Below are 18,571 nucleotides of genomic sequence, written 5' to 3' on the forward strand. Positions count from 1 at the left end.
CAAGCCAACTCAGAGGTCTCCCGCCAGTGGGTCGCCGACCCCTACTGGTACCTGTTCTGAATATAAAATCGCACGAGCATCATGGCGCCCGCCATCACGCCACTTCAAAGGTGAAGCTATTAATTAATCCACCGCTAAAGGTCCTCTCCCTCAATCTCAATCGTTTTCTCGGCCCTCCCGAGCGCCGCACGTTCATGAAGCGAGCGAAACAAGGAAATTAGCTGCTATACTCCAATATAGTTCTGCACGAACATAACTGATATATATATATATATATATATATATATATATATATATATATATATATATATATATATATATATATATATATATATATATATCAGTTATGTTCGTGCAGAACTATATATATATATATATATATATATATATATATATATATATATATATATATATCAGTTATGTTCGTGCAGAACTATATTGGAGTATAGCAGCTAATTTCCTTGTTTCGCTCGCTTCATATATATATATATATATATATATATATATATATATATATATATATATATATATATATATATATATATATATATATATATATATATATATATATATATATATATACTTATGAAGGGAGCCAACAGTCACCGAAACCAAGGTGCATAGGGGAATGTTTATTTTTTATTGTTTTAAAGTGTAGTGCTGATCGGTGCCCGATAATAATACTTAAATTAATCCATCGCTTAAAGAAAATTACTTGTAAATCAGCAGAAAAATCAACCATGCCGCCGGTGGGATCCGAACCCATGACCTCCGAATATCGCGTCCGGTGCTTTACCAACTGAGCTACGGCGACGGCTGTCCAATCTGCTGCTTTCGTGGGTATTTATGTTTATTGGGTTTAAGCGAACCTTGAGAGTGTTCACCAGCGCCACCCTCGTCCGTAGCGGCGGACGTAGCACGTGCTGTATTACCGCGAGTGTGACGTAGAACGTCATCTGACGACGTTCTACCCTTCATAAGTTTTTCAAAACGAGCCCCTCGTTTCCTTTACTTTGTCTGCTAATATATATATATATATATATATATATATATATATATATATATATATATATATATATATATATATATATATATATATATATATATATATATATATATATATATATATATATATATAGAGAGAGAGAGAGAGAGAGAGAGAGAGAGAAATTAGGCTAACTTGTTTCGCTAGACAAGAGGCAGCATGAAGATTGAACCTATGATTGGTGCATTCTCTTTAAACGGTCGTAACACTTAGCTCTCCCTCTAGCATGTTTTAAATTACAAATTGCGATCAATTTCATCGCTGTCTCATTAGCACTTCTGTAAAAAGCCCATCGCGCCGGATAACTATAGGATTCTCGCACAGCTGCCGCCTTCACCGTACGATCGTGTTCCATGTGGCACTTGTGGTATTGCAGGACATTCCACCTCCGCCGCTAGGGTGGAAAGTGGCGCTGGTGAACACTCTCGATTTTAGGCTACACGCAAAATAAGATCGAAAGTATAAGTTTGAACAGGCGCCGCCGTAGCTCAGCTGGTAGAGCACCGTAAGCAAAATGCGGAGGTCGTGGGTTCAGATCCCAGCGGCCGCATGGGATCGTCTTTTCTTCTGCTTCATAACCAATCACAGGTAAAAATGATCACGCAGCCAATTTCGTATAGATAAATCCCAGACTTTTTTTGAATACATTCCCCCGTGTTTCCTTAGTTTCGGCGATTGTTGGCTTCATTCGTATGTAGTCATAACTGGCATTTAATTTCCCTACTCTAGCGTATAATAATACGTATAGTGCTAAATCATGATAAACAATGTACATTAATTTTTTCTCTTCTCTCATGCATTGCCTCGCCTTAGTTTTTTATGTGCGTTGGGTGTTAATACGCGATGTTCCTTTGTATTTTGTAGTCTGCTGCCAGCCCCCTCCCTATTACATGCCACTCAGTTCTCCTGAATCCTCACGGCAAAATAGACTGACATGTGCCACAGCCTTGCCTACAGCTTGTCTTTTTTTGTTTTCGTTCAAGTAAGCTTGACCCTGCGTAGTGCCCTGGTAGAAACGCAGACAAAATGTCAGCAACTGTATGACGAAGTGCGTGTGTGAGCACCGACACCCAAGCAGGGCGACAAGCTGCCACAAGGTCTACCACAAGCTGCTGCAGCGCCTCCGGTCGGCACAGCTGGAACTGAGCAGGGCGATGGGGCGTGTGCGCAGCTGGAGCCCAAGCCCGTACGAGACGTTCACCTCGTGGGTGGTGCTGCTGTCGTGGTCGGTGCGCTGGTGCTCCGTGTACTGCGCCAGCCAGACGCAGATGCAGCGAATCGCCAGCCTCGCATCGGTCGCACAGGCACGCCGGTGAGTTGGCAACAACGCTGGCCTTGGCCGGGCTGTGTCAGCTAGGGGAGTATTGGCTGTATTCGGGAGCTCACTGCGTTCCGTCCGGGTGGAAATGCGCAAGCTTCCACACCTATGAATTCTTCGCGACAAGAACTTGACGCCAAACATTTATTGTTTGTTTGGAAACCCACAGGTATTGCCACCATGAAAGAAATCTGAAGAAATAGACGGCTAGGTGGGGGGGGGGGGGGGACGGAACGAGAAAAGCGCCTTAAAAAAAAAACAAGGACAAACAAAACGACTTCCTTACACACGTTCTTTGCGCGTCTGCCAACTTCTGCGTACTTGTCTTGTTGAGCAGTGTTTTCGTCCAAACCATATCCGACCAGCTAGCCCAAATACTACTTCTTTTAAACGTCCTCTTTATATAACCTGTGCTAGTAAGGCTATAACGTTCTGAATGCGCCTCGTGTGTTCGGGGCTCGCGTCGTGAGTCTTGAACATCCGCACATATTTCCTGTGTGTGTTTGTGTGTGTAAAGTGCAAGCCTTGAGGCGGGAAAGCTACAAGTGACATACCACAAATAGCAGTGTATCGTAATTGAAACATTTTCACCTTCTCTTTTCTCTCTCTCTTTCTTTCTCTCCATTCTGGCACCTATGCAAGCGCCGTGTTGTTCAACCTGCCGGCCGCGGCAGTCACTACACTGCTGCCCGTCCTGTCCGGTCTCGCGCTGGTCGCAGTCTACAAGGACTGTGACCCGAGGCTCACCGGTGACATCAAGAAGCCGGACGAGGTACGCCTCTACCTGTATATACCTCTGCGAGCCGGCTCAGTCCGTTCTGAGGGCGTGTCTTTCCCCGCGAGCGCTGTGGTGCCTTTTCGGGAGACTGCGCTGTTAGCTAGTCATCATGCAGAACATGCAATTTTACTATCTAGCTGCCAATAACAAGTGCCTTGTACGCCGCACCTGCGGCAGATATTTACTAAGCGCCTGACCAAAATTTTAATAACCCTGCAAGGATGTTTGTTTTTCAAGCGACAGTTGTTAGTGACTTAGTCTACTAGTGGCTTTCTGCATCAGCAGAAATATGGCATCACCAATACTGCCGAAGCTGATATTAAGAATCAACTATTCACCGCTAAATTTCTCTAAGTACAACTAAGTATCTCAGGTCTTTCTGTCCCTCGCCATTTTTGCGTTACTTAATTGCTTTCCACACGGCGTGGTTCAGGTGTCCACTCAGAGCTAGACAGCGTCCCAACGCCTCTCGTTAGTGTTCCACTTTCTGCAAAGCCTTAGTTGACTGTCGTCAAATACTGTTATTTTCCGATTTTTCTAGAGTTCAGTATGTGGCGAATTCAGATAAAGCCGCAGCTCCAGAATATTTCGTGAGCACTACATTTCTAAAAGCAGATATAGAAGCACCAACGCCTCTCGTTAGTGTTCCACTTTCTTTCTGCACAGCCTTAGTTGACTGTCGTCAAATACTGTTATTTTCCGATTTTTCGAGAGTTCAGTATGTGGCGAATTCAGATAAAGCCGCAGCTCCAGAATACTTCGTGAGCACTACATTTCTAAAAGCAGACATGGAAGCATTATTAGTTTCCCTCTCATTGAGATTTGCAAGCAAGCTTCACTGACGCTGTAAATTCTGCCTGTATCATGCTACATGGTGTCCTTACGCGGGAGCCACCTTAGCAGGTGCTAAACAAGAAGAAAACACACTGGTAACTGTTGTTCTTCAATATGGCATTTTTGGAAGCAATTCGAGCACCGACGACTTCTGTAGCCTAAGGCAGGACATTAACATCCCTGTTCTTCGAAACCTCACCTCGCTCATGCTACGACAACAAAGCCTTCCTCGTAAAGGCCGTCAAAAGCTAAGACGGTTATTGTGCTCATCGCTGAGTTCCAGATGTCAATGCGAAATCATTATGTGGATCAATGTTAACGAAGCCTGACGTCGGCGTTGACCGGCAGTAGAGGTTTAAAAAATCCCAGATGACGTCACTGTGATATCAAACAAAATAAAATGTCTTCCAAATGTGCGGGAAACTGAACCGGTGTGCACGCAACTCATAGGCCACAATACCACATTGCTTCTTGGCGAACAAAGGTGAACTTAGTATATGCGTTGCCTTACGACTGTATGCTAATGAGTAGGTGCGTCATTAGAAAGCAAGATAAAAATATTAAAAATAAATAAAGAAATGAAAAGGAAATCAAACTAAGAAAAATGCCTTTGCATTCAAAGCGCGTAAGTAGCTTTAAGCGCCCTCCGTAATTTTTCACAAAGGGGGCAAGGCCTGTACATGAACCAAGGAAACAGAAAATAAACAGAAACCCGGGCGACGGGTAGGGATACTTTTGTTTCAACATGAGAGTGGAAATGGTGGAAATGCCTCCGATCTTTTTACTTGTATACTTAGAGTAAGGAAGAACGTGCTGATCTCAGAGACGTCTTCCTGCAAAAACTGTATTTGATGTTTTGCCGAATATATTTCCTGACGACATTGCCTCGCTGGTAACTCAGGGGCCGAATTACAAAGCATGATCGAGGACCTAGATAAGCAGAACAGAACGTTGAGTCTAAAAGTTAATTTTAGGAAGTGCAAAGTACAAAAGCCTCGGAAAGCATAACGGAATGCATTACCTCCCCGCCGCGGTGGCTCAGTGGTTAGGGCGCTCGACTACTGATCCGGAGTTCCCGGGTTCGAACCCGACCGCGGCGGCTGCGTTTTTATGGAGGAAAAACGCTAACGCGCCCGTGTGCTGTGCGATGTCAGTGCACGTTAAAGATCCCCAGGTGGTCGAAATTATTCCGGAGCCCTCCACTACGGCACCTCTCTCTTCCTTTCTTCTTTCACTCTCTCCTTTACCCTTCCCTTATGGCGCGGTTCAGGTGTCCAACGATATATGAGACAGATACTGCGCCATTTCCTTTCCCCCCCAAAACCAATTATTATTATTATTATTATTGCATTACCTATAGGGTAGGTAGCGACTACACATTTGTACCACCACAGTGAAATGGATAGGAGGATAAGAATGAGGGGATCAGTGCATTTTCCAGCTACTGTCCAGTTGTAAATAGCAGTTTACGAGTATCCCCTATTAGGAGAGTATAAAACAGCTGTCTCTTACTGTTACCCACCTACGGGGCAGAAACGTGAAGGCTAACGAAAAAGGTTCAGCTTAAGTTAAGGACAGCACAGCGAGCCATGGAAAGAAAAATGATAGGTGTAACGTTAAGAGACAGGGAAGGGGCAGAGTGGGTCACGGAACAAACGCGGGTTAATGACATCCTAGTCGAAATCAAGAACAAATGGCTACAGGCAGGGCATGAAATGCGAAGTCAAAATAACCCATGGTCCTTAAGGGTAACGGACTGGATTTCAAGAGAAGGGAAGCGTAGCAGGAGGCGGTTGAGAGTCGGGTGGGTGGATGAGAATAAGTCTGCGGGGATACGGTGGCCGCAGCTGGCAAAGGACAGGGTTAACTGGAGAGACATAAGAGAGGTCTTTTTCCTGCAGTGGACAGAGAGAGAAACCCTTTAATGGAAAAAAAAAACAGAGAATAAAGCCGCGTTCAAAAATCGCTAGCATACTACTCCGCGTGGGGAAGGGAATTCGGGAGATAAAGACGGAAGGAGAGGGGTGCTGAAAAGGTAAGATAAACGAACTAAAAGGGGGAGAAGATAAAATGCGGCCACTAAATGTGTACTAAGGTGCATCGGCGAGTAATGATGTTACATATTAAATGATGAAATGCATAGTCTGACAAATGGACTAACAAAGTTCACTGCGGGAAGAATGTATGAGGAGAACATGCTTGAGTGCCTTGTATATGCTGAGTAGCGTGCGTACTATGAACATTGCATGGAGATGCTCTGTGCTTCTAACAATGGACAGTGTTTTAGGTCCCTTAGTCTGTCCTAGGCAACAGAGACATGCAATTAATTTTTTGTTTTCATCTTTAAAGGACATGTGACATCTTGACAAGCTCTAATTTCACTTGCAGTGGATGTAGTTAGCCTATGAGGATGACGATGGCGACGATGGTGGTGGTGGTGGTGGTGGTGGTGAAGACACAACAATAATGCCTTTTTACACCGCGTATGCGTTGCTAAATCTGTGCAGCTTATGCCGTACGTCGTTCAAGACCTGATGGGAAAATATCCTGGCCTGTCCGGACTTCTGGTGGCGTCCGTCTTTAGTGGTTCCCTGAGGTAAGTTCAGCAGGTCAGAGAAAGGCCCCGAAAAAAAAAAACTCCGTCTCAAACTGTACTCGTATGTTCTTCAGCGCCCAAAAATGTTGTCATTAACTAGAATAAAGTTAGGTAGGATAAAGTTTCATCTAAAGGATTTGAACAATTATTTTTCTACATAAATATAATGGGATTTGTTTGGATACCTGATGCGCCTGTAGTGCCCCTTAGCTTCACTCGGAGAATATCTGTTATACCAGTGCGAACGTGATGAGCATATAACATCATTTGAAGCTGAAATAATACGCGAAGAACCGCCCTCATAATTTTCAATGACAGCAAAATTAGCCATTTGCTGCACTCAACCAGACACACTTATAACTGAAGCGAATCAATTTGTTTTCTCGTTCCTGGGTTCTAGTATATTGTCATTTTTGCCGTCCCTCATTCCTTGTTTTATTTCCCTGATTTTGCTAACACTTTATCTCATAACCAAGTTAGCACTTACCGCGGAACGCTTCAACTAGCATGCAAAAACAAGCATGCTCTTTCTTCCCACTGCAAAAAATCATGGTCAAAACGTTCTCGTAAAGGACACCATGACTAGAATTTTCAGCACTTAAATATTGCAAGAACTGGGTAAACCTACATCACTACTGACGCAGTTTACCAAGTCTTTCGCCAATAATTTTGTCGCCGTGTCAAGTGTGAAATTTCTGTTTTCTTGCTAGTTATTTAAATGGTAAGTTTATGCTGTAGCTCTTTGACATCTCGATGGATTTGAGTCATTTCGGCCCACTCGTATTGGGTTTGCCAATTCCCTATTTCGCTACCCACTGAGATGTTCGAGGATTCATCGTTGAGCGAACTCGGCCCCTTTCCCCGTTCGCAGCACCCTCTCATCGGGCTTCAATTCCATGGCAGCGGTCACGTGGGACGACCTGATCCGGCCCCGGGTGAAGCTGAACGAGGCCCAGTCCATCGCGCTGCTCAAGTGCGTCGGTGCGTTCATTCCAGGCAGCAAAGGCGCAGAACCCGTGCACGCACACAGTATATAACCCGCACCCGCTTCGCCACGGGACGATGCCACTGCCTGGCAAGCTGACAGGCAGTGCTATCTTAGGACAGGATCTACCGCCCCCACTCGCTCTGTCGCTCAGCTGAGGTCGCGCGTAGCTAGAGCATATCGCAATTTAAGCATGCGCGCCGAGTGGCCGCGCGACAGTGTCACTGGCGATGAGGAGTCGAGCCATTAGCATGTTAGCGGCATCTGATGTACAGAAAGAGAATCATGTGCGCGCACTTTTCGCGCCTTTTCGCCGTGAGGCGCCTATTTAGAGCGCTGAAGCAACTGGAGGAGGCACACTAAGGTGTGCCCTGCAGTCTGCTCTGTTATCACCGCTCTAGCGAAGCGTTGTACAAGAGGCCCGCATTGTGTGCACCACCAGATGCAGCCTCTGCGTACCTGATGGTCAGCTCTCGCTTGTGTTAGTAGGGAGTTTACTAAGCATGTAGATTCTTGTTCGGTGATTTAGATGTTTGCTTATTGGTGAAGGCAATACGTGAAGTCCTGCTAAAAGGTATACTGCCGTAATCACCCGGTTTGCTGGTCAGGTCGCTCTGCCCTGAACAGTGCGGAACGTTCGCGAACGCTCTCGGGACGCTGCCCGCAAACGCGCTGCACAACAATGCTCTGCTCTCTGCAACCAACACATTTCTCACAACGTAGAGCACTCGTAACCTGTCCAACGCAATCAGCAAACACTCATGCATGCCAGGGGTGGCAGGTTAAGAGACCTAAGAAGCAGGGCCTCTTCCGGGCCGCTATTGTATCATGATAACTCATCCGTGGCAGTATCATTCAAAGAAAATGCAGCAATTACCCCCTGCCTGGCCCGCCGCACGTTTGCGGCTCTGGCCTTCCGCGTGCGTGCAGCATTAATCAGAGCACGACGCTCCGCCTCGACTGCATCCATGGCACTCCCGCAACACGACCGATGTGCCACGTCGCCGCTGGAGGCTTAATCATCACTGCGCGAGCTGCTACCGCGCAGGCGCGCAGGCTGTCGCACGCAGTAATCCCTCGCCCCGCGCTAAGTGCACGTGGTGGTCACCCGATCAGGAAGTTGTCAAGAGATTACGCGTGACCATTTAACCGTAGTGTCAGTTTACTACTAATAACGCGCGCGGAGGACGGGAACACTGCCTTTAAAAGCTAGCGCTGTGAAAATTTGGTGTAGTTACCTCTTTAACTACCACAGTGGCACAGAAAAATTTCTCAGTTAATCCCACTCTTATGTAAACCAAGACCTTGACGTAGTGAACGGAGCAAGAAAAACATAGTAGCGGGCCTAGCTATCCGAGCGGCATTGTCGAAAGCGTGGCGGAAGGTACGGGCGCACAAAGGAGCACTGGGATTCTTTGGCACAACAGAAACTTGAAGAACGCCTAGTTGCCATTACCTGTGACAATGTTATAGGATAAGAACCTCGTTGTGAGCTGCCATGCACGATCACACATACTATATAAGTGGGGAAGGAGGATTGCCTTCTCTCCACTTGCTACCTGCCAACCGTGGAAAGTGGCAGGTTGCAGCTGGCTCTTCCGTGGACCAACGTTGACAGGTGACAAATTGTGACACAGACGGTGGGTGCAGAGACGTGGCGCTCTTATAAGCCATCGCATAAAAACGTAATCATGCCAATGGCGGCCGCAGTAAGCTCGTCCACTCGGGTGACCGAGATGGGAGATGTTTTCCGCCGTAGCAGCTGCCCTGAACTGCTCGGTGCTTGCTGGGGTTGTGCAATATGCACGGAGACGCTAGTCGGTCTCTGTTTCCTGGTTGGTAATGCGAAAGCGCTTCTTATTTTAGTGCGAAAGCGCTTCATAACACGATTCTAACCAAAATTCTTGTGTGAAGCCTCGGAATAACTCGTACAAGTGAAAAAATTTGGGCGAGTTGGTACATATTCATTGTTCACAACAGCGCAGGAAGCACGGACAAAAGGGGATAAAAGGAGAGAAGCGCTTGTTTTGTCTATTCTCCCTTTTTGTCCGTGTTTCCTGCACTGTTGTGAACAATGAGTAAGCTCGGGTAAGTTCGGAGCAGCATCGCGCCAGCTGTAGCCAATGGGAGGGTGACCTTTAGGATGACCTTGACACCATCAATGTCCCTTGCTTTCGCACCTTTCAAGCAAGGGGCGATTAACATTAAAACCCAACCACTTAATTGCTTTCCCTTCCTCTATGTATAGTAATTGACGCCATGTTAGACGTTACCGCTAACATACGCTATAAGCTACAGGTAGCCTATTCCGTCGTGCTTCGATAAATCCATGTTTCACTGAACTTCCGCTACCATTCCAGTGTTACTGCAGAAATAGCTAAGCGCCCGGTGTCGTCCTGTCTACTCCTTGTGAACGCGCCCTTTTCTGCTGTTTTTTTTTTTCGTAACCATGTACCAACTAGCCCAAAAAGTTACGCTTCTTACCATAATTAAGCATCCGAGCCCTGCTTCCAGCACGTCGGGCCATTGCGAAGCTGTTTTGCGGTGCTGTCAGAGGAAGGGAACTCTGGATTTCTGGAAATGAACCCAAGCCATTTATGCAAGTGATTCCCTCTCCTTATCCTCCTCCTCCTGATATGTATACTGACGGTGAGCACGACTTTTCCGCGGCAGGCACAGCCTACGGTTTCCTCTCCATAGCCGTGGCGTTCCTGGTCGGCTCGCTCAAGTCCATGATGCAGGTAAGGAAGCTTCCATCAATTGTCCCTGTCGCTCAGAAGGTTTATATTTGATTTGAATGTAGAATTCACATATCTCCCAGAAATCCTTGTGACTTTAGTTCTGACGAAAGCAATACACTGAGATGGCTGCGCAATGCTCTCCTTTCGGAGGGCACGTGGCAGTGGGGCACTGAGAATGAAGGAAATTCCTAAAGTAATAAAGTAAGCAGCCACGCACGTGGACCTTTGTTCATAAGCCACCATCGAGCGCATCCGGCAAGTTTTTTTCCGTTGACCAATATTGCATGGTAGAATTAGTTTTCGGCCCACTAGAATGAACTGTATGTGAGTGGGGAGGGGGTTGGGGGGCGGAAGGAGGGGAGGCATTGTATTCCTACATGTGCTTAGATATATGACGAGGAGGACGTTCAACTGACGGCATAAACGCCATTTGGAAGTTAGAGCTAGCTTGTGTTCACTGCATGTTCCATAGGCTTCCACTAGTCTCTTGGGGGTCACGTCCGGTCCTTTGCTGGCCATCTTCCTCCTGGGCGTCCTGGCTCCCTGCTGCAAGAAAACGGTGAGCTCTGACTGCATTCTTTGGCGGAGGAACATTACAGATGAAAACAACCATGACATACACAGAATGAGCTCTAGAGACAAAATCAGCAATAGTGCAGGCAAACGGGCCGATGCTAAAGCGGTGATGTCTTCACTACGCTGTTTTGCTTCGCCAGAGGCGCAGAATGAACTGGTTGAGCAACTTGAACGTTTCAGCAGAAGTATTTTACCTGCATCGGCCCGCTCCAGCATCGAGTTAGGGGCCGGGGCTTCAAGAGAACCTGACCTCGCATTTTCTAGATTGTGCATAAATGAGCTAACCTGAAGAGCGATAAACGGACGCCTGCCCGCCACTAATTTTTAAACATTGGGATTTTGAGGCATGAAGTTGGCTGTTGTGGCATAGTAATACCAGTGTTGGCGGACATCACAAAACAGGTGAATATATATTGGTTAACTAATTTCTTTGTTGAACTTATTAAATAATAGAGTTTGGTGCCCGGTTGCAATAAAAAAGAATTGTAGTCGGTCGTTATAGTAATAGAGATATCAGTTTCTAAATTTCGAAAATGCCATTAGCATCGGCTGTGTGGCTCAATAAATTTTGGCCCTCTTTCGCCAAAAGATGCCCGCTTTCAAAGATCACCAGTCTTTGGCGACGATGTACGAGTGACGTGATGTCACGGAACAAGTGGAGCGACCTTGGTTTAGCGGAGGTGTTTCTTATATGCGCCGTATGTGAAGTGTATAAAACCGCTCAGAAAAGCAGTTGCATTGCAGTGTTTTAAAATCTATGAGGAATTTCTAGTCAGGCGTTTGTAGCGTAGAAAAATTGAAAAAAAAAACAGATGACAGGATAGGCTACCGGTGGGGATCGAACTTCCGAACTCCACATGTCACTTGCAATGCTGTGGTAGTTGTCCGCACAGCGATAACTGCATGCCGTCCCTCCTGCTTTTGTGGATTCATCCTCTAGCTGCAGGGGCCAGTCTCCGGTTATGCTTTATTTCAGTTTATGCAAAATCTTAATTGTGACAAAAATTCTCCCTGCAACTAAAACCGATGATAAAGAAGTAATACCGCAGATCTCCGATGAGTCCCTGGTTTCAGTGATTGTTGACTCGTGTGACGCAGAAATGCGCTCGCAGTGTGAGCTCTCCGGTGTTCGTTTTTTGAAGGGCGCCCTTGCAGGGATGCTGGCTGGGCTGTTCATTGCTTCTTGGCTCGTGATCGGGTCAATCGTGTATCCGCGTCCCATAGACCAGTTGCCCACGTCCACGGCCGGATGCGTCGGCTTCAACAGGACACTGACGATGGGCTCGTTCGAGCCAGCCCAAACCCCCAGGTACGTAAGCACCAGAAGCTTGCTTGCCTTCGTCACGACGGGTTTCAAGAAAAGAAATAAATAACAGAGCATTCTTATCAGTTTGCGTCAGAACTCCAGCTACTTCCAGATGCCAGAGAAGAGGCCACACCATAGTTTTGTTTGTTGTTAGCGTATGCTTAATTTATAGATGTATTGGAAAGTACTTTAAGAGGCTTGGGGGACGTTATCTCCTTACTATGCAGGGTTATAAGTCATGTAATGAAGCACAATTCAGATTTATTTTTTAGGGCTCCGTAACAAGCATTCTCTGCGTGTCGCCATGTTGCTCGCTGGCTGGAGTGTTATGTGATTATGGTAGCGAGAGCGTTCCGCGCATGTCAGCAACGGCCCAAAAATTACAGCTTTTGGCCCCTCTATGATTCGCCGCAGCGGTTCAGTGGTTATGCATGGCGTGCGGGTGCTAATTCCGATTAAATTTATGCAAAACGCAGGGACACCTAATTCCGAGCTTACACTTTAAACACAAACTAGCCATTATATAAGTAAAAAGGGAGCAAGCTGTCCTGTAGCGCACCCCATTTAAAAGACAGCTAGGGTATGCTGGCCTTGGTGTAGGGTAGATTTTCCTCAATAAAAATATGAAACACATCTGAGAAAGGAAACATATTACATCTTCAAACACTACTATGTTCTAGCAGTTACGAAGATTTTATATGAAATTTCAATCTTCTCTGTTTGCTAATCGCGAGATTTCCGGTGCCTCGTTTAAAAGCCTGCTCACATTGATGGCTGGGTCATTGATTTTAAGTGGGAATATACTTCTCATGCCAAGCGTAAGCCGTACAGTTAGTGCTCTAAATCTACTCCGAGACTTGGGCAGCAAACCCTGCCCCTAAAAGGAAGTGCACTAGAGGGCAGCTTACGCTCTCTTTACTCCCATACAGGCTTATTTGGGATTGGAGGGATGGACGTGTTGGCAGTGCGATAGCATTAAAAGCTGCTCGCGCCTTTACTGTTAGTCACGTGATTTCCAGTGGCTTCACTTTCCTCCAGCCAATGGGAGAATTTGATGATCGGCGACAATTTTTTTTTCTCGATGAGGCTTCTACTGCTATCGCACTGCAATGCCCTGGTGCTCTGCAATGCGAACGCACATTACAGAACCCCAGTTCGCCCCCCTCCTCTATAGCTTTCCAACTCTACTCTCACGGCACGGTTCAGGCGTCCATCATGAGTGCTGCTGTTGTCTTTTTTCTCCTCTCCTAGCGAAATAACTCGCGAATTTGTTCTGCGGACCAGAGTTCGTGAACCTGTAACACTGGTAACTCTGATGACCACATGTCTATCTTTTTCCCCTCATGTCCAGCGGCATGAACCGCTTCTACCACGTGTCGTTCATGTGGACCCACTTCGTCGGCTTCGCTACCTCGATTCTGACGTCACTGGTCGTCAGCCTCATATTCGGTCAGTCCCATTTCTAAATTGACAACTTTTAAGTTGGTCTGCCTTTCAGCGACGCTTTTTATACAGAGATCCTTGCATACAGCACAGCAAGAATCGAAGGGACAGGGCGCATGCTAGGAATTACACGTCGCCATAGTTGAGTGGAACCGACATTAGACGTCCCTGAGATGTACGCGGGGCTAGATGGCATAAGCGTAGTCAATGTCATAGTTTTGGTTTCTTTAGGTGCGAAAGCACTACTAAACACGGTCCCAACAAAGAATCTTGTGTGAAGCCTCGGAGTAACTCGAGAGGGCTCGGGTAAGCTTGGAGGCACGTCGCGCAAGCTGCAGCCAATGGGAAGAAGCAAGGGTAAGTTCGGAGGAGTACCGCGCCAGCTGTAGACAATGGAAGCATGATCTTCAGGGTGATCTTGGTCAAATCGAGCGTATAGCAGCAGCCCCTGCAGAAACAGAATATTTATTGCCACGACTCGGGGGGGGGGGGGGGGGGGGGGGGGGGGGGTTCGAGTTCGCGGTGGCGCGAACAGATTACAGATCAGCTTTGCCGGCTATTGCATGAGACGACAGCACTATGCTATCGCCGTAGCCGATCAAGCCTCATTTTAAACTGCAACACACTCTCGCTCTGTGCATTGCGCATCGTCGTCATCATCAACTTCTATCTACGGCGCGAACAGAGCAGATCAGCTTAATCTCGATCAGAGCTTAACCTGAGTCTCATATCGTCGCCAGACGTGCTGGCGGCCCATAAAAGTAAATCCATGAGCCAACCGAGCTAATAAATGCTTTTTTATGTCTACTAGCTTTAACTGCGTTAAAAACTTACTACACATTCGTGCTCATTTTATTCGCAGTCGCAGTGATGAAAAAGGAAAGGAAGGCAGTGGAATTTGTAAAACCCTTTCACCGCCATGATGGCGCATACCGCTGCTGGGTATGTGCCATCTTTTGATAGGATAACAATAACAACCTTTCACCGCCATCATGAAAAAGGAAGAGAAAGGCAGTGGAATCTGTAGAACCCTTTCACCGCCATTATGGCACATACCACTGCTGAGTATGTGCCATCTTTTGATAGGATAACAACAACAACCTTTCACCGCCTGCGTGTTTCAAACAGCATCGACTTATGGACAGCACCACGTAGTAGAAAATTTTGGCACGCGGAACAAATAAACATGTAAAAAGTACGCATGTTGTGTCTATTATTCACACCTGGATTGACTAGAGTGGATATGTTTCTGCAGTGTTGCGCAGGATATAAATCCCCGCCATTAAACCAGACGGATAACCATCGGAAATACTGTGTTCGACCGGAAGTTCCCATCGAAAGTATACTCTGCTGTTTAAGAATGAATATCTGTCAGCATACGACCCATACAGACTGCTATTCATTCCCACAGATTGCGTATTATCGGCCATAACTTCTCAATGTTCTACATTTCGACATATTCTTTCTATGTGCAGCTTCAAGGTTCACGTAGAACTGAGTGTATCTTCCACCTAAACAGGTCTTTCTACTCACGCGCGTGCACATGCACACATATGGGGCTATGTAATGACAATATTATTGTCACCACATGGTAGTGACAACGCCGTGGGCAACGTACGGGCAGACTAAGTGGCGCTGAAACGAATTCTTTATTGGGCTGACTAGCGCCCACAAATAACTCAACTCGTCGGCGGCCGAACAAACATGTTCGGTGGTCGCCGAAGAGCTGGAATCGCCGCGCTCTCGGCCGCACTGACCACGACCTTTCGAGATAACGCACGGCAACCTCCTAGTAAATCTAGCATACCCTAGAAGCAGTTGGGCACGGCTGCAATCATTCCAGATAAAAATCTCGCATCACGAAGTGAATTAGAAGCCGCGTCTCGCAGCTTCGAGCATAAACAAGGAAAAGCTTCTCACCAATTTGATATGCTGTTCTCAAACTTCGACTTCCATAAGGGGTAAGAGAAATGGGGCACGAAGTGGTTTTTTGCAGTATATGTGTTTGCATCTGATTGATTGATTGATTGATTGATTGATTGATTGATTGATTGATTGATTGATTGATTGATTGATTGATTGATTGATTGATTGATTGATTTCAGTATATTCCGGTCTTTCTTATTTTGCGTACAGACAGGGGCAGCACTGAAGAAGTGGACGCCAAGTATCTTTCGCCGCTGGTGAAACGATTCGGCAGCAATGAAAGGAGGAAAGAGGCGCATATTCAGGTCTTATGGGTTCCTGAAAAGGTGGGTGTAATTTGGTCCCTGCTCTCGCTGCTGGCACGCGCAGCCAATATCTTTAAAAATGACTACAACGGAAAAAGAACACTCCATCGGAGCCAGGGCAACCTTGCCCAGCCACATCAATCACTTATAGTTATGTTATCCCTGAAAGGCAAATCATGAAAGCATTGCCACGAACTTACCATTTTTGGGAGGATGAGGCGCACATTTCATTTTATGCATACGGCTAAAATGCAAGTCGCTAAAATGGTGTGCACCGGGACAGGTCACGTGGTCGGATATCACTTGCCTTGCCGGCGGCAAGGCGAACCCTGCTCTAAAACACACAAGAATTTTGCACGCATTATTTGAATGCAGGATAGGGAACATTCCCCCAGTTTCTGACATAATCTGTGCTCCCTCCCCCCAAACACACTGTCTGGCGGCGCAGGCTTGTGCTTTCTGTAGTCCTACCCGTGCCCTAACTGCCGGATGCAGTTGTACCCTATGCAGATGCGTCTCCCCGCCCTCCATTTTTTTAACTTGAGTCTCTGCGGCTACCTTCATTTTTTTTTTCAGGGAATGGTGTTATTAACAATAACGTATCGCTGGAAAGGAGCCTATCAGTACACGCCTTGAACGCTTTCTCTTAGAGCAAGCTTTACAAAATTTGCCATGGGAAAATAAAAATATAGAAATTTTTTTGCTTCTTCGCGTTTAATGCTCAATTTCATCAAGGCTGGAAAATCAGGGAGGTGAAATGCAAGACTAGCGCATTTCAAAAAGATTTCTTTACACTCCCTATCAACGACTGGAATCGAGTGCCTCAACATGTCGAGAAACGATGTTCCGGGCTCTGCTTTGTACACTTCTGTGACAGTACAGTTGTCTTCTTTTGTATTTGCTAGCACCGTGCGTTGTTTTTACTTTTCTGTATTGTTTTATTATTATATTTGCCTGTAACATTATTCGTGCACCACCCTTCACCCAGAAATCATGCCTCCGGGGGCTGCAAGCATCTATACGAATAAGTAGATAAAGTAACCGCTCTCTCCGGACGCACTTTTCGCCCCTCCGGAAGACGCAGACAACTGGGCTCAGTCTTAGGCCCACTGGTGTAGACTATGACCACGTTTATAATTAATGGGTCACATGAACTTTGACCCTTGATTGTGACGGCATCACATGAAGATCACATGATCGTGTGACCATGCTATACGGTGGCGTCATTTCATGCTGACGACGACCGCAAGATTTCGGTGGCGGTCTGGCTCCGACAGCTGACGTTGCAAGTTTTAACCTCCTGGCTTCGGCACAACGGAAGAACTGTGGACCATTGATTTTAACATAATCTCATCTGAAGGTCACATGGTCTGTGGGTAATGTGATTATGATTTGTGATGACGTCATTTCGTGCGGACGACGGCCGCGAGATCTTGGTGGCGGTCTGGCTCTAACAGCTGATGCTTCAAGTGTTAACCTGCTTTATCCCTTAGTTCCTGCATATCTTTTCTCCGCAGGTCAAGGCTTCGTCCGTGGAGTTGAAAAGACTAGTGGACGCTGACCCAGAGAGGCAACCGGCACAGACGCCACGTGACGACTGAGCACTGCACACACTCGCAGCGAACGTCACTACGTCTCTCCCTTCCACTGCTGGTGCAGCGCAAGCTGCGGAATAGGTCACATTTGTGTACATATATACATATTTGTCTATACCTGAATATATACATCAACCAGCGCTTCTGGTCGCGAATAAACACCCTACAAAGGAGATGCCGTGGGAGAGCCTTGCTTTTAGTGCGAAAGCAGTATTTTACCATGTTTCCAACCCGGTCCCGCACTGCATCAAGTAGGTCATGCCGGGACATGACCTTAGTCACCGCAGCAAGCTGCGATGTCGGGTCTGCAGACATGAGCAGGACCTCCCAGTCCTCCCAGCTCGAGATGGCGTGCTGTCCCCGCGGGGGAGGGTCAGCAGGGCAGCCGAAAAGGATATGGGAGAGTGTGGCGTGGGGGTCACCGCATAGGGAGCATGCAGGGGATGTGCCGCAATAGTGGGATAAAAGCGGAGGGGGGGGACAGAGAGCGGGTCTGGAAGCGTCTGAAGAGGATCTGTTGGGAGTGCGTAAGAGAGGGGTGGGGAGGAGGGTAAGTCCGACGGTCCAAACGGGGTATTTGCGTGAGCTCCGCAATGGTACGTGTGCGCCCGCTCCCTCGAGAATCCTGGATCGAGACTGTCCTGAGCCCGGCAAATCAAACCTCGGGCCAATTTATCGGCAGCCTCGTTTCCAGGGTTCTCAGAGTGAGCCGGCACCCACTGAAGCTCTACCCTGCGCGGTAAATTTGCAGAGTGAGGACTAGGGTAAGGGAGGGCCAAATATTTAGTGCTGAGGGTGAGGGAAAGGTGAAAATTGGGGGCATTTGCCACCTCTGGGTAGAAACATCCCACGGCCGGATGCCTGCCTTTTTTCTTTGCAATGGCACTACAGCGAACTCTCATGAATAATAATTGGTGTTTGTGGAAAGAAAATGGCGCAGTACATGTCTCATATATCGTTGGACACCTGAACCGCGCCGTAAGAGAAGGGATAAAGGAGGGAGTGAAAGAAGAAAGGAAGAAAGAGGTGCCGTAGTGGAGGGCTCCGGAATGATTTCGACCACCTGGGGATCTTTAACGTGCAGTGACATCGCGCAGCACATGGTTGCCTTAGCGTTTTGCCT

At 46.9% G+C, this 18,571-nt stretch overlaps 1 protein-coding gene across 2 annotated transcripts in view; it reads left to right on the plus strand.

Moving 5' to 3' along the window:
- LOC144097186 (sodium-coupled monocarboxylate transporter 1-like) overlaps nt 1-17,622 on the plus strand; it is a 42,614-nt gene extending 24,992 nt beyond the window's left edge. Inside the window, exons 8-17 of one of the 2 annotated variants that reach the window (XM_077629936.1) lie at nt 2,217-2,357; nt 3,006-3,135; nt 6,483-6,571; nt 7,443-7,552; nt 10,230-10,297; nt 10,770-10,856; nt 12,016-12,182; nt 13,531-13,628; nt 15,759-15,874; nt 17,371-17,622. In XM_077629936.1, the coding sequence (XP_077486062.1) occupies nt 2,217-2,357; nt 3,006-3,135; nt 6,483-6,571; nt 7,443-7,552; nt 10,230-10,297; nt 10,770-10,856; nt 12,016-12,182; nt 13,531-13,628; nt 15,759-15,874; nt 17,371-17,454 (1,090 nt within the window). In that variant the 3' untranslated portion in view covers nt 17,455-17,622. Of the gene's footprint in view, nt 1-2,123; nt 2,358-3,005; nt 3,136-6,482; nt 6,572-7,442; nt 7,553-10,229; nt 10,298-10,769; nt 10,857-12,015; nt 12,183-13,530; nt 13,629-15,758; nt 15,875-17,370 lie in introns of those variants that run through there. The other variant, XR_013306946.1, reaches the window with a different exon arrangement.
- The last annotated feature ends 949 nt before the right edge of the window (nt 17,623-18,571 follow it).

The sequence above is a fragment of the Amblyomma americanum genome, chromosome 7 (assembly GCF_052857255.1).
Source record: "Amblyomma americanum isolate KBUSLIRL-KWMA chromosome 7, ASM5285725v1, whole genome shotgun sequence".
NCBI lineage: Eukaryota > Metazoa > Arthropoda > Arachnida > Ixodida > Ixodidae > Amblyomma > Amblyomma americanum.